The following is a 25,483-nucleotide window of genomic DNA, read 5'->3' as shown; positions in this document are numbered from 1 at the left end:
ACCACCCATGACCCTCCTCTTCTCATGACCGGCCAAGTTGGCGGCTCAGACTTTGGGGGAGCCTCTCAGGCAGGCTGCCCCTCGGCTTCGTAGAGTTTCAGCCATGGGGTCGGGGTCCCCAACCCCATCCCAGGCACAGGCCTGTTCCCTCAGGGCCACCTGAGAGCACTGGCGGCTGGCCCAGGAGACCCTGGCTATCGTTGCCCTAACCTCCCATCTTCCTCAGCTCCTGGAAGGGGTGCAGGGACCCCACTGTTGGGGTGCTTAGGGCCAAAGAGTAGGCAGAGTACAGGAGGGGGGCTTGACTCCTCACCGATCAAAGCACCCAGGGCCCGTTCCCAGTCTGCGGGCACGTTTACAGCCATGAAGGCTGGGCGAGGCCTGAATGTCCACTAACCAGGGTGGAAGGTGGGCAGCTGGGCACGCAGCACTGTCTGCGAGGCCCAGGAGGACGGCGGGGCCACACGTGGGCAGCACCAGCACGTGCTTCTGAGAAGAGCTGGGCTCACAGGCGTTGAACATTCCAGACCCTGGTTCCAGCTGTCAACAGGGTGCTTCTGAGAAAGGGGACCAGGGACTGGATGGGGAGAAAACCGGAGCCTTCCTCAGAGGCCCTTTTGTGCTTGCTAAGTTGTTTTGAGCGTCTGCGACTATCATCACCCTTCCAATAAACATACGTAAAACCAGTTTAAACCACCGTAAAGACCACACTCAGACTAGACCCTGTTCCCTCGAGACGCCTGTCTCTTCCTGACCAGCAGGGTCCCCTGCAAGGCCCCAGTGCAGCCCCCATGCCCACCCCCAACTCCCAGGCACCCACCTTTAGAAAGTCATCGAAGGTGATCCCCTCGTACACCTGATCGGGCTCCTGCAGACAGAGAACGGGGCGCAGTGAGTGGCTTCTGCCCAGAGGCCCTCCACCTCCACCCACCGACGCAGAAAGAGGGGTGGGGCGTGTAGGTAGGACCACAAGAACACTGTGGACTGTGCGCCTCCAGCATCCCCTTGAGGGTGGGTGGAAGCCGGTGCAGGCTCACCCCCGCCTGTGCCCCTGGGGAGGACAGGGCTGACAAAGATGGGAAAAGAAGGGGTATGGGGTGGGCACAGAGGCTGGGGTGGCCACCAACAGACACCCCCCGTTGTTTCTCCATCCTGCCTTCTTAACCAGGCTTGGTTAAGAGTAGCTCTGGGCTGACCGGCGCTCCAGACACTGGGGAAAGGGCCAAGGGAATGAAGCCAGCCCGCACGGCCCACCCCTTCTTGCCCGTGAGTCACCCTGATGGCATGGGGTCCAGGAGCCTCCCTCCTGCCGAGTCACCTGAGCACACGGGGACGCACAAGATGATAAGCAGGGCGCCTGCCCCTGATGCCGCTACAACCAAGTCCCCACAGCTCCCGCCCCGGCCCACAGCGCCCTCCGTGCCCATGACAACTGGGTGGACATCCCACCGCCCGTCAACACGAGACCAGCCAAAGAAAGTGTGGTCGTCCGGGCTACGGATTACCACGAAGAAGGGGTCGATCCCACATAGGCTGATTTGGAAGAGGCTCCAAGAGATGCACCCGGTGGGAAAAGAAACAAGGAGCAGAAAGATGCTTGCAGATGGCTGCCACCTGCCCCGTGGACGTGTGGGGTCAGCACGGGGACGAGGAAGCCGGGGGAACTGAACGCCGTGTTGTGTGACTCAGAGCTAGAAGACACTCGTGTGCGTTGATCTGTGTCGGGAAAAACCCATCAGAGACACGTCTCTTTAGGGAGGAGGGCCAGGAGAGACGCACTTCTCTCTACGAACTGCTCACAGGTTTGTTCTGATGCATAGTTAAGGAACCACCAGGGACGTCCCTGCTGGCCCAGTGGTTCAGAGTCACCTTGCAATGCAGGGGACACCAGTTTGATCCCTGGTCTGCGAAGATCCCACATGCCACAGAGCAACAAAGCTCATACATCACAATGACCGAGCCAGTGCTCTGAGAAGCCAGCGCACCGCACCTAGAGTGACCCCTGCTCGCTGCAGATCGAGAAAGTCCACGTGCAGCAACGAAGACCCAGTGCAGCTAAAAATACATGCATAAATAATTCATTTAAAAAAGAAGGAAGAAAATGCCAGCAGGCACTCTCCATGCGTCTGCTACAAGTGTTTTACCAACGTGATTACCACAAGCTGATGCGAATCTCACAACAGCCCCCTCAAGTGGGCTCTGCTCTTAATCTAATTTGGGATATACTTTTTAATTTTATGAAAAAATGCCAGATTCTTAGAAGGCCTGGACCAGCTCTGTCCCTAGGGCTGCCTGCTCTTCCTGACCAGGGTCAACAGATAGAAGAAGTGGCTGCCCTCCGCCTGCCGGCCACCCCAGGCCCCCGAGGGCGGCCAAGAGGAGCCAACTATAGATGAGGCTCCACTGGCCCGAGGCCCAGCGTGCAGGGTGGGTGCCCGGTGGAAGCAAGGCAGGTGGAGGGGCCAGAGGCCCAGGGAAGCACTAGGGCTGAGGCCCCAGCAAAGCCGGCCCACCCTCCAGCCACAGGAAGGCTTCCCAGAGACGCACTCTGGAAAGATCCCAGCCGCAGCGGACAGCCGGCCCTGGAAGTCCATGATGGTGGGCGATGCCTCGTCTGTCTTTGGCAGAAACTTCAAGTGTCCTCAGAGGCCACGCACTATGAAAGGACGTGGTCGCCCCTCATCTCTGTGTTTATCTGGTCGACGAGCACATGAGAAAACATTTTACGAGCACAAAGAGGACTGGTAACTAAGGGCAGATGATGCCCACGGTGGCAGGGTGCCCCCCGGGAAGCTGGCACGGGCTCCAAGGACGCATGGATTCTATGCAGACCAGCAGCTGCCAGCTGCCAGCGATTTCATGACAGCAAATTAAGAAAACGCGCCAATTGAAACTGGAGTACGACAGGGAGCAATTTATTGGAGGAAAGTGTAATTAAATCAAGTGGGGATTCAGCCGGGGATCCCCGCGCTCCCCAACGAGGCCACCAGCCCTTTCTGAAGCAGTTTAATCTGCTGAGGAGGGTGGGTTCACCAAACTCAGAAGCCTCCCTAGGGCCCCTGAAGCAGACAGATAAAATGCAGGTCAGTAAAGTGACCACAGCCCCCTTGCCCCTGGGGGCAGGCCCAGGACCGCCGTCTCCAGATGACGGGCCTGGGCACAAACAGCAGGTTCCAGTAGGAAAAAAACATCCCTCCACCTGGGCTGGGGTGGCCCCAAGGCTGTGGTGGTGTCTGGGACGGCAGCTATAGTAAATACGCAGGAGCCAGAGGAGGTGGCCTCAGGGGGAACACCCGAGACAATCCCCCCACCCCTGCAAGGAAAAAAGTCCATGGAGGTGACTATGTGCCTGCCCGCACAGGCCCCAGGGGCTCAGAGCCCCTGTGAGAGAGAAGAGTCCAGGTCATTGCCCAGGAAGTCCGGAAGATTCCTATGCCTCTGAGCCTTGGTTCCCTTAGTTCACTTGGAACCAGTGAAACAAGGCTACAAGTCCATGAAGCAATGCCCGTGAAGAACCTAGCACGGTGCCTGCACACTCTGTGCGCTCACCCTTCGGAGGACCCTGGGGGTGCCTGGAGCCTCCCAACGGAGCCGGCAACTCCCCCCTACCTCCAACAGCACCATCCGAGCCCGTGAGCACCGGCAGTGGCCGCCCACAGACGCGCTGGCTCCCAGTCCCCTGGCCGTCCGTCCCTGCGCCCTCTGCCCCATCGGTTCTTTCACACACACCCCCGACCCCGAGCCAACCCAGGGGTGGTAGCTGTGTCGGGAGAATGTTTGCTTGTCACACCTTGGAGGGTGTGACTGGCATCCAGCAGGTAGAAACCAGGGACGCTGCTCAACACCCTGCAACCCCAGAGGGCCCCGTGTCAACAGAGCCGGGAGGAGAAACCCCAGGCCCGAGAGCCTGGCTCTGAGAAATGACTCACCACTTCTGACACCAGCGGGAAGCCTCCCACCCTCGTCGGCCACGTGCCCGGATGGCCGAGCCCTGTCTCATCTACACGTGGCCCCCGATGCTCCCAGCTCCTCCCTGGACACCAGACTGTGGGCTCTCAGGAGACCCCTGCCCTCCAGGCCACAAATCACCTCATTAATAATAAAATTAATGACAGCGAGCCCATGCTGTACACCGACTGGGCCTGGCGCTGTGCCAGGTGCTACCCATGGGCCCAGGGAAGCTACCCAGTAAGGTCTGTGGCCCCCCAAAGCCCAGCCTCACCTGCCTGGCCCGACCCCCCAGGACTGGGACCTCAGATCTGCTCTTCTGGTGGGACAGGAAAGCAGCGAGGCCTCTGAGCAGAGCTCTGTGCTAGGCCCAGCTGGAGCGGTGAGCGGGCCACGTGCGGTCTCTGCCCTCCAGGCCTTGGGGAAGCACCGACTCACAGCGGGCAGGGCTCTGCCGGCGGAGAGGAGGGTGGGGACAGGGGCCCCAGGCGCTCACCATCTGCCCCACGCAGACGCTGGCCGCCTCCATCATGGCGCCGTCAGCGATGGAGCGCGCCGACTCCTTCTCGATGTGCGGGTTCCCCGAGAGCAGCTCCTCTACCACCTGCCGGAGGGGCAGACACACCGTGAGCTCCGGCCTCCGCCAGGCCGCTGAGCGCGGGGCGTGACGGGGCCCGCCAGGTGGGAGCATACTTTACATTTCGATACTCTTCCAGGGTGATGCGGCCGTCGCTGTCCGAGTCGTACATGTGGAACAGAACTGGGGGCGGCGGGGAGAGGCAGAGGATGAGTCAGGTGAGGCAGACGGGAGCCCTGGGTTCCCCGCTACCCCAACCTCCCCCTCCCTCAAACTGAGCAAAACACCCCCAGCAATGCAACCCGAATGCCAAGGCCGTAGGGGGCAAGGGCAAAGGGCGTGGGGCCAGATGGGCCACTTCAGGTGGGTGACCTTGGGCAAGCGACCTCACTGCTCTGAGCCTCAGCTTTCCCATCTGTAAAATGGGAGTCACTACACCTCTGCCTCATTATGGACCATGCGACAGTCTCATCAACAGGAAATCATCTCAGCATGACTTCAAGGTGTCACTCCTGACAGACCCAAGAGGCTGGCTGCCATCCTGGGCTTGGGGCAGGTCACAGACCCTGCTGCTTCCCTCCTGCCCCTGGCTGATCCGAGCCGGCCCCTGAGGGGCATTCACAGCTGCTCAGCTAGCTTCTCTCTCAGTGATGTCACCTGGTCCCTTTACTGACATCACTCAGCAGCCTGCATCCCAACAGAGCCATGAGCTGAAGGGGAGGTGTCCTCTCCACCCCTGGCTGAGCCTCAGGGAGCCTCAAGCTCACGATGGCCTCGGTCCTGGCATTTACCATGCCTGGCGCTCCGCAAACATCTCTCCGCCCCTCATCCTCACATGACCCCTCCCTGAGCCCCTGTCACAGACGGGGCTGACAAGCTCAGAGAAACGAAGGCATTTGCCCACAGCTGCCCTATTAAGGGGGGCTTCCCCTGTGGCTCAGATGGTAAAGAATCTGCCTGCCTTGAGGGAGACCTGGGTTTGATCCCTGGGTTGGGAGGATCCCCTGGAGAAGGAAGGGCCTACCCACTCCGGTATTCTTGCCTGGAGAATTCCATGGATAGAGGAGCCTGGCGGGCTACAGTCCATGGGGTCGCAAAGCGTTGGACACGACAGCGATTTTCACTTCACTTCATTAACGGAGGGGCAGCCACGGGTTTGAACCAGAGTCCATCCCATCCCATAGGCCCCATGACCCCTGACCCAGCCCTTGGAACCATCTGGAAGCTGGGCTGACACCAGGCGCCATCCCCCTGCCCCCAGCAGCCCTCGGTCCACATCCCGAGCTAAGTATAGCCCAGGCCCGTGTTTACATTCCCTGCAGACGCTGCTCCCTCGGGGGCGGGGTGCAGAAGGATGCTGGGGTCATGGGAAAGAGCACGGGGAGGGGTGGGCGCTGCCTGCCCTGCACTCAGACCCAGGGCCAGAGCGGCTCCGAGCGTGGGCCATGGGCCCACAGAGGCCGCCCTGGGAAGCCGAGTCTGGTGGCGGGCCATGGACCGGGGCGAGGGACAAGAGCAGCCCTGAGGTCTCCTCCAGCCTCAGAACCAGCCACGTGTCCAGCCCGCGTTCCCACCGTCAGGTTCAAGGTCACACAGCTGCTTAGTGGAAGGGCTGGATTAAACTAAGTCTGTCCAAACCAATTTCCCATCACCGACAGACCCTTCTATTTCCAGAAAATCACCAGTTGCTGAGGAGTGTCAACAAGGAGGCTGTCTCAGAACAGCCTAGGAGAGGGAGCACCCTCTGTGCTGTGAAATTCTCCTCCCCAAGGCCCAGAGCTGGTGCTCCCTGACCCTCCCCACCCCCCGAAGGGGCACAGCAGGCCTCGGGGACATGCGAACGGCCAGGTGCGCCCTGGGGAGGGGCCCCGGGACACCCACATCTCAGCTTCTCTTTCCGGCACAGCTGCACCTGCTCCTCGTCCATGGTGGTGTCGATGGGCCGGAAGTAGGACATGATGGTCAGAAAGTCCTCGAAGTTGATCTCATCGGCCAGGCCGCTGGACCCCTTGCGCAGGTTCCTGCAGGAGCAACAAGGGGGTGTCGGCAGTGTATTCAGAACAGAAGCTCATCTCACTGTCACCCACAGCCCCAGAGAAACCGGCCCTTCCAAGCACTCGCTTCACCTACAATGGCTGTCCCAGCCTTGGGTTCTGCTACCCAGCGACCAGCTCGTGGGGGGTACCGGGGGCCCCCTGGGGGGTTAGTCCAGCCCTGTGCTGCACTCCCCGCACCCAGAAACCAGCATGTGGGGGTCTGGGGGAGACACAGGCAGCTGTGTCTGTGGGGCGGGGGCTGCCAGGCATGCCTGGTGCACAGAACCCAGGCAGGTGAGGCTGGGCTTTGGGGGGCCACAGACCCTACTGGGTAGCCTCCCTGGGCCCACGGGTAGCACCTGGCACAGCGCCAGGCCCAGTCGGTGTACAGCATGGGCTCGCTGTCATTAATTTTATTATTAATGAGGCGATTGTGGCCTGGAGGGCAGGGGTCTCTCTAAGGGCCCAGCTGTTCCCTTCAGATCGAAAGGGTCAGGGAGTCACAAACTGCAGCCCAGGGGCCAAATCCTGCCTGCTGCCTGTTTTTATATAGCCCATGAGCTAAGAAGGGTTTGTATGTTTTGATATGGCTGAAAAAAAAATGTTAAGGGGGAAAAAAAAGAATAGCATCGCATGACAAGTGAAAATTACATGAAATTCAAATCTGAGCGTCCAGAAATAAAGTTTTATTGGCACACGGCCACGCCTGCTCATTTACATGGTATCCGCGGCTGCTTTCAGGCTACAAAGGCAGAGCTGAACAGTTGCAACAGAGACGATGTGGCCTGCGAAGCCTAAAATATTTACTCTCTGGCCTTTTAGAGAAAGTTTGCCAGTTCCTGCTCTCTATCAGCTGTCTGAAACTCGGGCACAGTGATCTGTTGGCAGGCACTCTGAGTAATCTGTTTCCTACCAAAGTGTGAAGTGCACCAATTAACTGCAGGTTTTCTAACAGATCAGGGCATGTTTGAGGTTGTCCCCGCCAATGTATTTTTCCTAAGGGGTGGGAAAGGGCTTGAGTTCCTGGCGGGACTTGGGGAGGGTACCCAAGGCTGGGTCCATCCCATGCTGAACACACAGCGGGTACTCAGCAAATGCATGCGAGGGCACCGACAAGCCAAGTGCAGGTCCTGGCAGAGGAGCTGAGAAAACAGCTTGGAGCCGACTCCAACCAAACACGGTCTCCTGACCCACTGCTGCCATACTCCTACCACTAATCAACTTCTACTGGGGCAGGTCGCCATCTGTCTGATGGTCCCCCTGCCCTCCCTGTGCCTCCTTGCAAAGGGACAGTTCTGTTTGCCTGGGATGATGGTGCTTCTCAAATGCACTTGGGTGCCTCCTGGGATTAAGACCACATCTCAGCTTAAAGGAACATGTTCAAGGTTCTCTCTCTAAGGGCCCAGCTGTTGCTGTTTTGTCGCTAAGTTGTATCTGACTCTTTGTGATCCCCATAGACTATAGCCCACCAGGCTCTTCCCGTGGGATTTCCCAGGCAAGAATACTGGAGTGGGTCGCCATTTCCTTCTCCAGGGGATCATCCTAACCCGGGGATTGAACCTGCATCTCCTGCATTGGCAGACAGGTTCTTTACTGCTGTGCCACCAGGGAAGCAGGGGCACAGTTGATCCCCTTCAAATCCTGCCCCTGCAGCTTCCACCACACTTCACAGTTTAGAGATCTCACTATCCCCAAGCTTCCGTTCCAGGAGATTTTCCAGAAAAAAGTGGCCCCTGAGCCTGGATCACAAAAGGTGGATTGTGAAACAACAAACTAGAGAGATGAGAGGAGATCTCCCCAGGACTCAGTAAGCCTAGTCTTTGAGTGTGTGTGTTTTTTTCCCCTCAATTTTCTCTGAAATCATCTCTTACAAAGGTTTCCCACTGTTCCTCTGGACAGATTTTTAATAACCTCAGAATTCCTGCTGTCAGGGGCACAGACCAGACTTACAAGGTGTAAAAATAGCCCCAGGCATCACCAGGCTCCTAGGAGGCATGGTTCACTTGCATCTTCTTCTCAGGGGCTTCTGGCTGCAGCAAGGGGGATAGAGATGAGCTCGGGGAAATGTGACGGACCCTGGGCCGGGCAGGCCATGTGTGTCTGCTTATCAGGGGAGGCTGTGACCTGGCTGCTTCAGCATCAGGACCCAGTTCTGGGGCAAGGGGCTCCTTCCCATCCTAATGTCCCTGGGAGGTCTATGTGGGCCAGCTTCCTGGTCTCTCAAGGCGACCAGAGGGCAGAGGCCGAGGAAACCCAGACATAGCGCCTGGAGCCGGGCCCACCTGCTCTCCACTCCAGTTTCCAAAGCGGGCACCCTGAGGCCAGGGTCAGCGGGTAGAAGACTGGGTGTGCGTGCCAAGTCGCTCCAGTCGTGTCCTACTCGTGCGACCCTATAGCCTGTAGCCCACCAGGCTCCTCTGTCCATGGGACTCTCTAGGCAAGAATACTAGAGCGGGTTGCCATGCCCTCCTCCAGCGGATCTTCCTGACCCAGGGAACCTATCTCACGTCTCCCAAGTCTCCTGCATTGGCAGGCGGGTTCTTTACCACTAGTGCCACCTGGGAAACCCTAAAAGAACGGGGGCTACATCCAAATCTGCAGCCCTGCATCACAGCACTCTTTTTGCAAGAAAGCCTGCTTGAGTGCAGTGTTTTCACTTCCTTAATTCTCCAGTGACTGTGAGGACCAGAACCCTTGGAGGTGGGGACAGACCTGGCTCAAACTGCCTTCCAACCAGCTTTTTGCTTCACTGTCTTGTTCCCAAAACGCCTTAGGATGCAAGGCAGACCCTGGTACTCTTTGAAAGGAAACTCCCGCCTCCAGCCTGTCCTCTGCCTCCTCCCTCACTCCTTGGCAGAGCTTACAGGACAGAAATGCAAAGGACGCACAGGCGCTGAGCTGTTCCAGGTCCCGGCTGGGGAAGCCTTTCCTCAGGCCTCCTCTTCTTGTTGACCTCGGGCAGTCCACCAACTCACCAGGGGCCTCCCTTTCTCCAGACCGTGTCTCTAAGCAGCTGCCCCAAGGCTGCAGTCCCAGAGCCCACAGGGGGATGGGGGCGGGAGTGGGCTCTTGCCTCCTGCTATGGGCAGCTGTCCTCCCTGTCTCCTGCGCACCGTCCTGCATCATCTTCCAGTGGTCACTCCCTAGAGCAGGGGTCTTGTGAGCCGCCGGCACTGCAGGCCCGGGGACCCCTTGACTCCCTCCCCATCATATCCGATCTCCTTCTCTCCTAGGACAGCCTGCTCCAGCCTCCACCATCCCAATGGGCAGAGGCCAGGATGAGCTCCGCAAAAAGCAAGTCAGAGACGTCCCTGGTGGTCCAGTGGCTAAGACTCTGCACTCCCAATGCAGGGGGCCCGGGTTCCATCCCTAGTCAGGGAACTAGATCCCACATGCTGCAACTAAGACCCAATTCAGCCAAATAAATAAATAAATATTTAAAAAAAAAAAGCAAATCAGACTATGTTGCTCCCTTGCTCAATGCTGTCTGGAAGCTTCTCCAGCTCTTGGGGTGACTCCCCCCACCACAAGCCTCCACCTGGTCTCAGCCCAGCCTTTGCCCCCGTTTCCTGCCACATGCCCCTCATCAGGGGCTCAAAGGCCTGATGACATCTTGCAGACACCCAACATTCCCTGACTGACCGAGGGCCTCCCTCCATCCTTCAGGAGGCACCTGCCTGTGCCCGCGCTCATGGCTCTGTCCTAACGTCGGATGCTCCAAGCAAGGCAGGGGTCTCTCCCGCCTCTGACTGTGGATTCAGGGCCGCTTGTCCTCTGGCCGGAGGGAGGTTTCTGCTCCAGCTCGGGCCCCGGGCCCAGTCCCCTCGGCAGGCAGCGTATCAGTCCTGGAGAGCAGCCTGGCCACACCCAAGTTCCACCCTCGCCTGAAAACACAACTCCTGGAACCTGTTCCGAGTTCCCCAAGGGACAGCGGAGGGCCGAGCGACCTCCGGCCAGCCTTGCTTTAAGGAACAGCTTCCCTGGTGGCTCAGACGGTAAGGAATCTGCCTGTAATGCAGGAGACCAGGGTTCAATCCCCATGTTGGGAAGATCTCCTGGAGAAGGAAATGGCTACCCACTCCAGTATTCCTGCCTGGAGAATCCCATGGACAGAGGAGCCTTGCAGGGGGCAGTGGGGGTAGGCGGGTACAGCCCACGGGTCACAAAGAGTAGGACGCAACTGAGCACTGAGTGGACCGTGGCTCTTGAACACACGTCATCTCAGCACAGCCTCACAGCAACCCCGTGAGGCAGGTGCTGTTACTACCGTCATCATTCTGTATATGAGCAAAGCGAGGCAGCCTCCTGGTGTCCACGGCCCCGCCCCCACCAAGCAGGACAGTAGAGGTTTCCTGGGGTCCCCATGCGGCCCCGCCACTCTCCTCCTGGGCCAGCAGTAAGGACAAAGAACCAAGCCCTTGGCCCCAGGTGGGCTCCACAGGCCCGGGGGCAGCGGGGTCACTGGGACCTCCGGGGCATCCCCTTCTCCCCATCTTGGCCCACCTGGTACCATGGAAGACACCAGCCCCTCCAGCTCCAAGCACAGAAGGCTGGGTCCCCGGAGCCTGGCCAACCTCACAGCTGCCCCGGTCTCATCCAGTCTTTCAGAAACAAGCCTCACAGGCAGGCGCCCGGGGGCCTGTGTACACACAGACACACACGTCTGCACACCGCCCCCTTCTCGTGTCGGGCGCCACAACACTCTGGTCACCCTCCACCATCTTCCTGCGCCACCTCCCACCCTAGACCCCAATACTGTCTCCACGCTGGGGGCCACATCACCCCACCCCCACTCCACTACCTGTCAGCACCCCACCCCCTCCAATCCTGCTCTGCTCACTGCCCGCCCACCCAGGCCTCGCTCTGGGATTCCGAAGGCAGAACCAGGGTTATAAAGGAGGTGGGCGTGCTGAATTCTACTCCCATCTTCACCACTGACCACGTGACTTCAGACCTTCCCTCTCTGAAGGGACGTGTGACAATTTGCTGGGGGTGATTCCTCAGATACCAGCTCCCTCACTTTCCTCTGCCCTCTGTCACCCCCTCCCAGGTATCTCAAAGCCGCCCATTGCCATCCCTCTGCACTCAGAGGAGTCCCGGCTCCAGCCAGAGGGACCCTGGTCTCAGTCCCCGACAACCCACTGGCAGCCAGAGCGGCCTCTCAAGATGCCAACCTGCTTCATGCCCCACACACCTCCCTTAAGGCCTATGTGCCCCCACCCCGATGTTGCTCCTGGGTTGAAGTTAAGACCCCTCTTAACTGCTGGCCTAGGGTCTGCACGATGCACCCTGCCTACCCCACACCTCTCACCATGCTCAGCCTCTCTGTGTTCCAGCTGAGTCCCCTCTCTGTCACTCGTATATCTGGACTTTAGGCCACAGGGCCTTTGCACATGCAGTTCTGGTTTCTGTTTTGGCTGGTTAACTCCTGGGCACTTTCTCCTCAGGTCTCACCCCACAGGCCCTAGAGGAAGGTCTCTGCATTTTCTGGGGCAGCCAGAGGACTTCCCAGTCCCATCCCATGAACAGTGAGGTCTGCTTCTGGCTCAGGTCCCCATAGTTCTGGCAGAACCGAGCTGGGCGGTTCAGGCTCGCACAACTTGAAACCCATCCAGGGAGTCCCTACCTATCACATGATCCCAACACGCCAGTTCCCTTCCTTCCTCTTTCTGCCCGCTCCCCTGATCCTCAGCGATCTCTGCAGACACAGGGTGTCAGGCCGAGAGTGTGCCCATCCTCCATGTCCATCTCCTGCCTCCTCATTAAGCCTCAGACACAGTGATGTCCCTCCCGATACGCGAGTCTTTCAACCCTGACAACACTGGACGTTTGGAGACATGAGCTCTGGCCTTAGCCTCAGCTTTGGGACACTGTCCATGGTGCCTCTCTCTGCCTCAGTTTCTCCATCTGTAAGTCAGGGCACTGAGCATACTACGGCTCTTCAACACACATCATCTCAGCACAGCCTTACAGCAACACCGCAAGGCAGGTGCTATGACTGTCATTCTATCTGTAAGGAAAGCGAGGTGGCCCCCAGGAGGGTGCCAGTGAGCCTGCCTCCTGGTATCCATCCCCCATGAGGTCCCCACTCCAAGTGTGGGGAGACCCAGGGACTCACTTCTGATGAAAACAATATAGAAAAGCTGATGGAATAGTATGCGCAAGATGAAGTTACCAGTGGATGGTGTTTTCCATCTCAAGTGCCCAGTCTCTCTCTTCTCCGTCCCTCCCTCCTCTCTTTCTCACTGGAACATCTTATTCTGAGGGAAGCCAGTTGCCAGGTGTGGTAGCTCTGAGGATTGGTTCATGAGCAGGTGGATGAGCTCGGAAGCAGAGCCTCCCCCGTCATGCCTTCGGGTGACTGCAGCCCCGGTTAACCCTTCCTGAGCCAGAGAACCCAAATTCCTGATCCACTGAAATGGTGAGCTAATAAATATGTATTGTCTTAAACTGCTAAGTTTGGGGGGGCAGTAATTTGTTACACAGCCATAGCTAACTAATACAGAGGCTGAGAGAGATTGAGTGAGCTGTCCCAAGTCACCTAGCCCTGAATCCAGAACTGCTAGACCTCTGGCCCATGCTCACAACTCCTACCCAACACGAGTTATGACAGAGGTTACAAAGGCAAAACACTCCCCGCCAAGTCACCCACCATCAGCATTCCAGGAGAAGGGCCCACCTGTTGTCGAAGAAGGCACGGACGATTTTGGACCGGATTGGGTTGAGCTCCAGGTCAGGGACGTTGTTAAAGTTCTCCTTCCTGAGTTTCCGAGGAGGAGGCACACCGAGAAATGAGGAAGAAAAGAATGATGTCAGAGAGCATGCCCATCACTTCTCATGTGGTTTTCACCCTGAGCAGGCCCTACGAGAATGGCCTGGAATTCCCAAGTCAGGACTGGGATACACTGCACCGGTCCACCTCCTCCTCTAACCCTTGGACCAGCAGGGCCACAGAGGGCCTGGAGGCTCAGAGGCGCCTTTGGGAATCTGACAGATGTCCCAGACATCCACCTGCCCATCCCCCAGAAGGATGCAGCGACACAAGCCTGCATCCTATTCCGAGCGGTCAGATACCCCGGGTAGGGAAACCCTGAGTCGGCTGTCCTGGAATCAGAGCAGCAAGCTGCTCGCTTGGAGATTTCAAACACAGTGTCCACAGCAGGTTAAAAACCTGGAGATACACGTGACCCAGGGATTCCACGGCTAGGTATATACCTGGATATGTCCCAAGAGAAATGAAAACATTCATCCACACAGAAATTTGCCAGTGAATATTGATAGAAGTGGGTTTCCTGGGTAGCTTAGCTGGTAAAGAATGCCTGCAATGCAGAAGATTTGGGTTCAATCCCTGGGTTGGGAAGATCCCCTGGAGGAGAGCATGGCAACCCACGCCAGTATTCTTGCCTGGAGAATCCCCATGGACAGAGAAGCCTGGTGGGCTGTAGTCCATAGGGTCACGAAGAGTCGGACACGACTGAGTGGCTGAGCACGTTCAGCCATTGAAAGGAATGAAATACAGACACGGGCCACAATACGGACGGACCGCACAGACACGGTGCTCAGTGAGACAAGCTGGCCGCAGCGCATGATTTCATTTATACGAGGAGTCCAGAATAAGTCAATCCACAGAGACAGAAAGGAGATTAGTGGTTGCCAGAGGCTGGGGGGTTGGGAGCCACGCTGGGGAATGGTACTAAGGGTACGAGGACTCCTTAGGGGGTGATGAAAACGTTGTCAGACTGACGGTGGTGATGGATACAGTACTCTGGAAGCATACTAAAAGCCACTGGATTGCACGTTTTAGTGGGTGAATGGCAGGATATGCGAATTCTATTTCAGAAAAGCTGTTTAAAGAGAGAGGGAAGTATTCATAGGAGATGGTGAATTTCAAACACAGCCACCCTGTGGCTGAGGCCAGGTGTCGCGGGTCCCAGAGGCTGTGCGTTTGCAGTCATGGAGGCAGGTAAGTCCCCAGCTGCCTGACCCTCCCACATAAGGCTGTCCTTTGTTCCTGGACCTGCTTCCTGCTCACCTTTCCTTCTGCTCTGTGGATTTCAACAGGCAGTGGCCTTGGAAGGGACCCAGACACCGGCTGGTAATCCCGGGGAATAAGGAGGCAGACCCAGCTTGGGGAAGCTGGGAGGATATTAGTCACTTAAAAGGAGAACGTCTAGGGGCCCTCAGATTGAGAACCTGAAGCTAGAACCAACCCATGCTGGGAAGGAGGAAGGGCCACATACAAGGGGCATTCCGCACCATCAGAGCTGGAAGGCTCTGTAAACACACAGCTGAGCCCAGTCCTGCCCCCACCAAACAGATGGGGAGGCTGAGGCTCAGACAGGAGAAGCAGGACCTACCCGGGGCCCGATGCCTCCGTGTTTTCTCCCTCTCCAAGCTGTCTCCCACCTCTCCCCACCACTCCGCGCTCTTAGCTTCATTTGCTTGCAGCACTGGCCAACCTCAGGAGCCAGCATCAATGGATGCCAACATTTCAGATTCCTGAGGTTCCCAGTTCTGAAGGCAACCCACTCAGAGCAGCTGGCTTACGGCACTGGAATATTATTCGGCCATAGAAAGGACTGCAGTGCTGACCCATGCTACAACAGAGATGAACTTTGAGAGCAAGATGCTAAGGCAGCCAGACACAAAAGGCCACACGGTGTATGATTCTATGTATGAATATATGAGCTGTCCAGAATAAGCAAATCCAGAGGGACAGAAAGCAGACTGGTGGGTGCCAGGGACTGGGGGCCAGTTGACAGCTAGGAGACACAGGGTTTCTCTTGGCAGTGAGGAAAATGTTCTTATATGGACTGCAGACTAAGTGGATGAGTTGCATAACGTGTGAATTATATCTCAATCAGGCTGTTTTAAGGGCTTCCCAGGGGGCTCAGTGGTTGAAGAACCTGCCTGCAATGCAGGAGACACAGGTTCGATCCCCGGGTCAGGAAGGCCTCTCCCCCGCCCCAGAGGAGGGCATGGCAACCCACTCCAGTATTCTTGCCTGGGAAACCCCATGGCCAGAGGAGCCTGGCGGGCTACAGTCCATGGGCTGCAAAGAGTCAGACACGACTAAAGCAACTGAGCACAAGCCTGAGCAAGCCTGCTTTAAAATATTCCTAAAATATTTTTTAAAAACTAGAAAGCAAAGAGCCACCGCACCATGGCTTCATCAATATAGAGCTCAAAAAGCGAGGCGCTAAGCTGTGCAGCTCAGAGTCAGGTTCACGGTCAACTACCTCCTGGGTTGGTCACTAGGAGACAGCATGAGGCCTGGAGCTAAGGATGCTCTGCCCTTGCTCTGGGTTTGGGGTCACGGGTATGTTTCAGCTTGTGAAAGCTCGTCTCACTGTTCCCGTCACTGTTCTTCACACATCTGACAGTCTGCACTACTCTGGCATGGCACCCGTGAGTGAGATGCAGGGACAGGGGGAAACACCCAGAGCCCCCGGGATGGGTACAGCTCGAGTCAAAGGGACTATGCGGGGTTTGAGAGGGTTCGTGGGGAGAAAGGAGAGGAAGCCAGCAGCTGCTGCATGGCTAGTTAGCACGAGACCCCCCAAGCCCTCTCTGGCTTTTCTTGGCCGGTCTTGGGGACTGTCAACCCTTCCTCAGGCTCAGTCTCCTCATCTACGAAGTGGGCGCCGCCTCTGGAATCACATTGGGGTTCTACCAGCTCTGCCACCTGGGACAAGCGACTTGGCTTCTCTGAGGCTCGGGCTTGCTCCTCTGCACTCAGGAGCCTCAGAGGGTTGTGGTGAGCATGCCTGGGAGGAAGTCTGGAACACAGCACCCACGGTGTCCTGTGAAGAGCAAGGGCTCCTCGGATGGAGGCTTTGAGGTGCCCGAGAGCATGGGGACGGGCCTCGTATTTCCATAGCACCACATCCTCAAGCCCTCGAGTAATCAGAGGCAGCGCCAAGCACCGAGCACGCACAGTGGAGCGGAAGGGAGGGTAGGCGTGGACGGAGCAGCGGGTGTGGGCGAGGCATTGGCCCCAGGCCCCGCCCCTTGCTCCACTGTCCTCCCCCTTGAGCGTCCTCCCACTTCAGCATCCCCCCACTTCAGCATCCCGAGCACTCCCGGTTCGCAGATACTTAAAGAGCATCACAACGCTGCTCTACCCTGCGGAGCCCAGGTAGCGGCTCTCAATAGAGCTTTGTCCCAGGGCTGCTGGAAGGACCGCATTCAGGGATACAGCGGGGAAGTGGGTCTGACTGATTCCCCAGGAGGGGACAGAAGCCAAGACAGAAGATGCTGCAGGTTCTAAAGGGACTGGGAGGAAACAGGTCCTCATGCTTAAGGTGGCAGGGAGGGACACACCAGCAGCACCGCTGGGACCAGGAGACCCCACAAAAGGCAGCGGGGCCCCGGGCGACACGGGAGGGCAGTGTCTCAGGAGGAGGACAGAGGCGGGAGGACTTCAGAGAACCCACTGTACACTGAGCGACTAACAACCAAGAGAGGCCTGGCCTTCCTCTGACAGAGGGTAGGCAGATGTTAGGGATCGAGCTGGGGACACAGTGTTGCGGGGTCCTGGCCTCAGCCCCCAGCAGGTCTGTGCAGGTGTCTTTGAATCCTAGCTGCCTTTCTCTGTAAGCCAGAACCACTCTCTCTCACTGTGGGCACCTTGTTGACGCTCCCAGCCTCAGTTTCCTCATCTGTGAACTGGGCACAGACCAAGCAGCAGCTCTCCCACACACCCATATCAAAGCAGAAGCGAAGCCAAGCACAGCTGGGGCCAGTCCAGGCTCTGCCCTGCACCAGGCACATGCCCTGGTTGAGGCACTGCAGATCCCAGAGTCTTAATTTCTCCTCTATAAAATGGGCATCATGGAAATATCCAGGCAGCATCATGGGGTTAATGAGATGATTAGGTGAGATAAACCCATGTAAGGTGCTGTTGGGCTCCCCAGGTGGCACTAGTGGTAAGAACCTGCCTGCCAATGCAGGAGACATAAGAGCTGGCGGTGCGATCCTTGAGCTGGGAAGGTCCCTGGGAGGAGGGCATGGAAACCCACTCCAGTATTCCTGCCTGGAGAATCCCATGGACAGAGGAGCCTGGCGGGCTACAGTGCATGGGGCTGCAAAGAGTCGGACACGACTGAAGCGACTTAACACACACACACAAGGTGCTATCAGCATGACGTGTGACACGCAGTGAGTTCATTTTGAAACGGTGATAATGGTGGTAACAGCAGCAGCTAACCCTCTACAGACACCCCAGGTGTCAGGTACTGTTTTGAGAGCTTTACCTTATGAGAGTAGGGACATATTCCCACCTTACAGATGAGGAAACCAAGGCAGAGAGGTAAAGTAACATCTTTTTGCTGAGAATGATGCCCCAACTTCGAGTATGGATGCCCAGCCCTGGAGCAACTTCTCCTGAGTTCTGTCTGGTCCTGGGGAGGCTGTGGACACTTCTGGGGTATCTGCCAACATCCTTCTTCAACAAGTTGAGTTGCAGGCCTTGAGCCCAGAGGCAGGGAAAGGCCAACTTCAGTTTAGGACATTGAAAGAGGCATTTATCTGAGGGCAAGGAACGGGATAGGACAAGGACTTTCCTGCAAGGATCTTTTGCACAACGGTACGTGGACAGGAGAACCACCTGGTGCAAGCAGAGGATTCTTGGGAGTTCCTGGCAGTCCAGTGGTTAGGACTTAGTACTTTCACTGCCATGGCCCCAAGGTTCAATTCCTGGTCGAGGAACTAAGAAGATCCTGCAAGCTGTGTGCTACAACCCCTCTGCCCCCAAAACTAGGGAACTTCGGCACTTCTCAAGCACAAACTTGCACCCAAATCCTGGGGATCGTGGTAAAAAGCGGGTTCTGACTCTACAGTCCTGTAAAGGCCAGTTTCAGTCTCATTTCCTTTTCTCCCTCGAGCCCCGAGGTGCCCATCAGACTGGCTGAACCAGCTCAGCCCAAGGCCTCCCCACCACCTATGGGAACTGCCCTGTATCACCCAGAGCCCAGGACTGGGGGCGGGGCACTGCTTGGGGGCAGGAGCTGACACAGTGTGGTCAGTGGTCCAGTGATGCTGCCCCAGTGACCAGCGGGAAGGGTCTGCCCACAAGGGGCCCCTGGGCTCACATCTTTAGGGGCCATGAAATTAAAAGATGCTTACTCCTTGGAAGGAAAGTTATGACCAACCTAGACAGCATATTAAAAAGCAAAGACATTACTTTGCCAACAAAGGTCTGTCTAGTCAAGGCTATGGTTTTTCCAGTGGTCATGTATGGATGTGAGAGTTGGACCATAAAGAAAGCTGAACGCCAAAGAATTGATGCTTTTGAACTGTGGTGTTGGAGAAGACTCTTGAGAGTCCCTTGGACTGCAAGGAGATCCAACCAGTCCATCCTAAATGACATCAGTCCTGAGTGTTCAGTGGAAGGACTGATGTTGAAACTGAAACTCTAATACCCCGGCCACCTGATGCGAAGAGCTGACTCATTTGAAAAGACCCTGATGCTGGGAAAGATTGAAGGCAGGAGGAGAAGGGGATGACAGAGGATGAGATGGTTGGATGGCATCACCGACTCAATGAACGTGAGTTTGGGTAAACTCCAGGAGTCGGTGATGGACAGGGAGGCCTGGCGTGCTGCGGTCCATGGGGTTGCAAAGAGTCAGACACGACTCACTGGCTGAACTGAACTGAAACTCTCCCCCTTGAGGCCCCCTTGTATCCTCCGAGGCTGAGCGCTCTGTGAGCTCAGGCACGTTCCATCACCCCCGTATCCCAGTGATGGGAGATGTCAATGACCTCCGTTTTACAGGTGAGAAAATGAGGCCCAGAGAGGGAGTGACCAGCTGTAGTGACACAGCTAGAAGAAGAGCTTTGAGTCCAGCACTCACCACCCCATGCACTCCTCACACCCGCTACTTCCTTCCAGTTCGGTATGTTTCTACTTCAAAGAGAGAACGAGAGACCTTCCTGGGGCATCTGCTTCCACTCAGCCCCGAGAGGCCCCATCCGGGACCCAAAAGAGAGCAAGGCAAGCACCCACAGGGGAAGGAAAGACTGAAAACCACAGAGGAGGGTGGGCGGGGCGCTTCCTCCTGCCTCAGTGTGGCTTGGTTTCCGGTGCTGGTGAGGCTCAGCTCAAGTGCAAAGTTCTCTCTGCGGGGCCGGGGAGGCTTCTTGGCCTGAGACCCTGGCCTCCCTGCTCTGTGCTGGTCCAGGGCTTCCTCCATCAAGGCAGGCCGCCGGCCCCACTCTCCCAGACCCACCCCCCTGCACTGAGTATTTACTTGTGACGGTTAAACAGTGGGGAACTGGGGTCCCCACGGGGCTCGTGCAGGAGCGGCATGCCCCATCCAGCAAGCGTCTTCCTGGGAAACGCTGAGCCACTCAGAGCACAGCACCCACGCCAGCAGCAGCATCACTTGGGAGCTTGTGAGAAATGCAGAGTCCTGGCCGGGCCTAGACCCCCGGAATCAGAACCCCCATTTCACGATGGCCAGCATTCCCGTGCAAGTTTGAGAAGCACCAAGAATTCCCGACACACACTGAGTGGGTCTCCTATTCACATGACGATGTCCCCCTGGCACACAATAGTGCTCAGTTGCTCAGTCGTGTCCGACTCTTTGTGACCCCCATGGCCTGTGGCCCGCCAGGCTCCTCTGCCCATGGGATTTCCCAGGCAAGAATACTGGAGTGGGCTACTATGCCCTCCTCCAGGGTATCTTCCTGACCTGGGTATCGAACCTGCATCTCCTGCTCTGCAGGTGGGTTCTTTACCCATGTCTTTGCACAAAAGATTCTGGCTAGAAGGCCCTGGCCCCCAGCCCCAGGCAAATGTGTCTTTCAAATGCTGAGGCAGCGTCAGCAAAATGATTCCTCCCCCACAGGCTTCCCGCCGCCTCCTGCCTGCTGCATGCCTAGGACCGGCCACCCCTCAACACCTGTCACGTACTCATTCTAGCGGGAGCAACAGGTATTCCAGCACCTTCCAGGTGCCAGGCCCTGTTCTGGGTGCTGGCTTCAGCAGTGATGGGACAGATGTGATCCCTCCTGGCATTTCAGCGGGGGAAACAACAGAGGCGGAAAATGGAGCTTTCAAGGCAGCAACAAGCGCTTTGCAGACACCCCGAGCAGCGGGAATGGAGGAGACCGCAGGGAGCTGGTGAACTCCCATGGGCTGGTCAGGGAAGGCCTCGGAGTGAAGGGTATACGTGAGCAAAGGCTTGCAGGAGGCGACTGCTCCACCCCAGGGGACTCTTGGTGACGTCTGGAGACATTTCTGGTTGTCACACTGGGAAAAGGTGCTCCAGGAAGCCAGGGACGCTGCGCAACACCCTGCAAGAATACATCCTAACCGCACCCTGCCCCTAGCAAGGCTGCTCCAGCTCTGGGCTTCCCTGGTGGCTCAGTGGTAAAGAATCCATCTGCCAATGCAGTAGACACGGCTCCGTCCCCAATCCGGGAAAATCCCACATGCCTCGGAGCAACTAAGCCCGTCCGCCACAACTACTGACTCTGTGCTCTGGAGCCCAGAACTGCAACCACTGAAGCCTGAAGGCCTAGAGCCTGTTCTCCACAGCGAGAGACACCACCGCGATGAGCAGCTCATGTTCTGCAACTAGAGAGCAGCCTCTGCTCGAGGCAACTAGAGAAAAGCCAGCACGCAGCACCCAAGATCCGGCACAGCCGAAAATAATTAAAATTAAATAATTGTTTTTTTAAAGTACATACTAAAACTTAAAAAACAAATGACCCGGCCAATGGAAACTCTGCTCTGAGGAACAGTGTTCTAGAAAGAAGGAAGGGTGTTTGGGAACACAGGTAAGAATTAAGGATTTTAAAATTAAAAAAATAAAAAACTGAAAAGAAAAAAAAAAAAAAGAAGAAGGAAGGGTGTGTGCTAGAGCCCTGAGGCGGGAACAGCAAGAACATCCATGCGGCTGGAACAGGAGGAGTGAAAAAAGGTCAGGGGGTCGGAAGGGTGGTGGGATGCGAGGATCTGCAGGACACGTGCTGACCAGGCAGCTGTTACTTTATTTTAACTTGGCAAGGTGGAACCTTTGGAGCAGAGAGGTGCCATTTTCAAAGGCTCCCCCTGGCCCCCATGCATCACTGTGGGTTTCTATGAGGGTGGGGCAGTGAACAGGAGAAGTAGATTCAGGAAGTGGGGGGATGGTGTGAGATGAAGGCAACCCGGGAGGATGATGGGGGCTCTCCTTGGGGGATGGTGTGAGATGAAGGCAACCCGGGAGGATGATGGGGGCTCTCCTTGGGGGATGGTGTGAGATGAAGGCAACCCGGGAGGATGATGGGGGTTCTCCTTGGGGGATGGTGTGAGATGAAGGCAACCTGGGAGGATGATGGGGGCTCTCCTTGGGACACGTTACATGTGAGATGAAGGCAACCCGGGAGGATGATGGGGGCTCTCCCTGGGGGATGGTGTGAGATGAAGGCAACCCGGGAGGATGATGGGGGTTCTCCTTGGGACACATTACGTGTGAGATGAAGGCAACCTGGAGGATGATGGGGGCTCTCCTTGGGACACATTACGTGTGAGATGAAGGCAACCTGGAGGATGATGGGGGCTCTCCTTGGGACACGTTACGTGTGAGATGCTGCAAGAACATCAAGGGAACGAGCAGTGGCTGGGGTTCAGAGGAGATGGCCCAGCCACAGATACAAACTGGGCAGTTAGCATCCATGTGGTATTTTGAGCCTAGGCTGAGTCTTCTATTTCGGGTCCTTCCTACGGCCAAGTCGGGCCTCGGTAATCTGCCCCAACCGGCCAGTCCTCTTATCACTCAGGTTTATGAAGCTCAGTCCCACCTCTGCCTGGAGCAGCTTCCCTCTTCCCTCCACATGCCAGCCACTTCTCTGGTCCCCACAGCAGCCACCTCAGAGGGGCCTGTGCCGACCACCTGTCCCCAGGTCCTTCTCCCCACGGTGGTCCCAAGGATGCACCCTCTGCCCCGCTTCCTTCCTCCATCATAGTATATCATGAGCTTATATGCGAGTTACCTCGCTCACACTCACATGCACACCTCAACAGAGCCCCCCCCACCCCGGGGCAGAGGGAGCCTCACTTCTCATTCAGTGTCCTCAGCACTAGAACCCACCACGGAAGGTCCTAACGCCTGCTTCTTTAAAGCAATGACTGGGTCAAGCATTTATCATCCTGGGAAAAGAATCTCTTAAAAAAAAAAACTTTTTGTGTGAGTCACCACTAATATATCTAAGACCATTTAGAGAGCTTCTTTCCACTCTGGGGGACACCTGGGCACCCTTGACACCAAGCTGACACCTTCACGGCTCCCGTTCCAGAATCTGCCCTCACCTGAGCAGGGGTGGCAGCCCCGGGGGCACTCCCTCCTGATGTTTACCGGGCAGTGTTACAAGTAACTGTGGGTCTGTCTTTCTAAGTCAACGTGCATCATCTCAGCTGAGGCTTTAAAGGGAGGTCTGGTTACCTCCCGAGTGAAAGACGCTCAGTAGTGTCTGACTCTTTGTGACCCCATGGACAGTATGTCCATGGATTCTCCAGGTCAGAATACTGGAGTGGGTAACCTTTCCCTTCTCCAGGGGATCTTCCCAACCCAGGGATCGAACCAGAGTCTCCTGCATTGCAGGCAGATTCTTTATCAACTGAGCTAACAGGGAAGCCTGGTTACTTCCTTGAATATGGTAAATACTGGCCATGAGACAGCCTCATGATCTAAGTGGGGGCCTCAATTCTTTCACTGTCAGGCATACTTTTTTTTTTTTTTTAATAAGTCAATCTTTAGCTACTTGACAGGTTAAAAAGCAAAGTAACTAGGTTAAAAAGTGACTTAAAAAGACACATACACCCACATGTTCACAGCACTATTATTTACAATAGCCAAGATATGGAAGCCACCCAACAGTCTGTCGACAGATACATAAAGATGTGGTGTATATATATATATATATATATACACACATATATAAATAAATATAAATACATATATATTTACATATATAAAAATATATAAATACATATATAAAAATATATACATATATAAAAATATATTTAAAAATATATAATGGAATATTACTCAGCCATAGAAAGGATGAAATTTTGCCATTTTCAGCAACATGGATGGGCCTGAAGGATATTATTCTTTGTGAAATAAATCAGACAGAAAGATAAATACTATATGTTATGACTTGTACATGAAATCTAGAAAATGAAAAATAAATTGATTTAATTTGGAGAAAATCGATGTGATCACAGTGCTCCAGGGCTCTGGCTATTCCAACAGCCAGCCCTTAACCTTTCTGCAGGTTAAGCTGTGGGACCTTAACCTTCTTAGCCTCAGTTTCTTGACCTGTCAAATGGGGTAATGGTGTGAACTTCAGAGGGTCCCCGAGACCCTTAAGACCACACAGCTAATGGCAGCTCCTAACACCAAGCTAACCTCTCACTTGATTAAAACAATGGGAGGCATTGCCAAGGGGTGTAAAACAAGCCCTGGGGTTGGGCCTTTGCTGGCTCCAGGGATCAAGCCCATCGGAACGCCGCTTGGGGCTCTGGTGGTGCTGGCAGTGGGCAACTGCGTCCTTTCTCTTCCTCATGGACGTCTGTGGTTGCGTGCATCCCAGGAATCACTCCACATGTGATGTGTCCAGTATTCATCTAAAACCATTTTTGCAGCGCAGCTTTATCTAATCAGGCGCCCTCCTGGCCTGCATCACTACGTTCGAAGGATTCTATCACATCTATTTCTGGGGGTTGGTGAGCCTGCCAGAGCACTCTCAGGAAGTAGAAGGCTGCTGTTTAAAGCATCTGACACCTAAGGGACCCTACCAAAGGGAGAAAAAGTACAAGAAGGCATTCTTGTATTGTCTAAAATCAGTACCGTTTAGTGAGCTTGCTTATGGAGGGCCTTCCTTCTAGAAGGAGAGCTTTTGAGGACAGAAGTCTCTGCATAGTAGGTGCTTGATAAATGAGTCAGAGGAACATTTTCTATCAGGCATTTTTCATCAAGACCCCTTAGAACAAAGAGCTTTGTGATCAAGGTGCTCTCAGGTTTGGGGGATCCTGAAACACATATAATCTGGCAGACCCTTCTTAAAGAAAAAGAATGCAGCATTAGGAATTGAAAAAAAATTCAAGTGCTGGGCCTTGTAAGGAACCCATGCAGAGTGGAACCCATACAGAGTGGAGCCCTGACTTGGAAAGCCTCAGGGTAAACTCACCCCTGAATGTCCTTACATGATCATCAGCAAAAGAGGGAACATGACCAGACACGGCAGGAAGCGGGGGGTTAAAATTAAAATCAATTTTCAGGGCCTCCCTGGTCATCCAGCAGTTGGGACGCTGTGCTCCCAACGCAGGGAGCCCAGGCTCCACCCCTGGTCAGTGAACTGGACCCCACATGCCACAGCTAAGAGTCGGTGCAGCCAAATAAACAAACAACAAAAATAAAATCAATTTTGGCGGTTTTTACCCTGTGGAATTTTTTTTTAAAGCTACCCTCAACTTACTAAAGTCATAAATTCAGAGACACAATTCTTCGTTAAGCTTTTAGATGTAACTTACAAGTCTACGTATAAAAGCTGCAGGTGAATGGGGCCTTTTGCACTGCTGTATTCAAAAGTCCAGGCCCATTCATTCTCTCAGAGGAGGGGGCCGAAGGGCTTGCAACCACCCACACCCCTCCCAGACTGAGGTGCTGGGGCCATGCTCAGAGGGGACCCTGGTTGACGACTTTCACAAATCTTGACACTAAAGAAACGAAGCTTCTTCCCATGCTCCGAAATCCCAGCAAGGCCTCCCGAACGTGCCCAAGGATCAGAGAGGTTGAAGGCTCAGCCTGGGGTCACACAGGAAACCCGTGGCAGACTGGGGGCCAGAACACTGACCGGGGCTCCTCACCCCTTCTGCCCAGGAGGATGTGTAGGAAAGCCTAGGAGGACCGGAAAAGCTGCCCCCACGAGC

At 55.7% G+C, this 25,483-nt stretch overlaps 1 protein-coding gene across 2 annotated transcripts in view; it reads right to left on the bottom strand.

The window, feature by feature from the left end:
- TESC (tescalcin) overlaps positions 1 to 25,483 on the bottom strand; it is a 62,956-nt gene that overhangs the window by 1,684 nt on the left and 35,789 nt on the right. For both annotated transcript variants that reach the window (XM_027956545.3, XM_027956544.3), the window contains exons 3-7: positions 13,241 to 13,321; positions 6,407 to 6,546; positions 4,647 to 4,708; positions 4,445 to 4,552; positions 821 to 868 (exon numbers count right to left, since the gene is read on the bottom strand). In XM_027956545.3, coding sequence (XP_027812346.1) covers positions 821 to 868; positions 4,445 to 4,552; positions 4,647 to 4,708; positions 6,407 to 6,546; positions 13,241 to 13,321 — 439 coding nt within the window. The remainder of the gene's footprint in view (positions 1 to 820; positions 869 to 4,444; positions 4,553 to 4,646; positions 4,709 to 6,406; positions 6,547 to 13,240; positions 13,322 to 25,483) is intronic.

Source organism: Ovis aries, chromosome 17, assembly GCF_016772045.2.
Source record: "Ovis aries strain OAR_USU_Benz2616 breed Rambouillet chromosome 17, ARS-UI_Ramb_v3.0, whole genome shotgun sequence".
Classification (NCBI taxonomy): Eukaryota; Metazoa; Chordata; class Mammalia; order Artiodactyla; family Bovidae; genus Ovis; species Ovis aries.
Note: the sequence above shows the minus strand (reverse complement) of the source record. Positions and strands in the feature narration are given on the sequence as shown.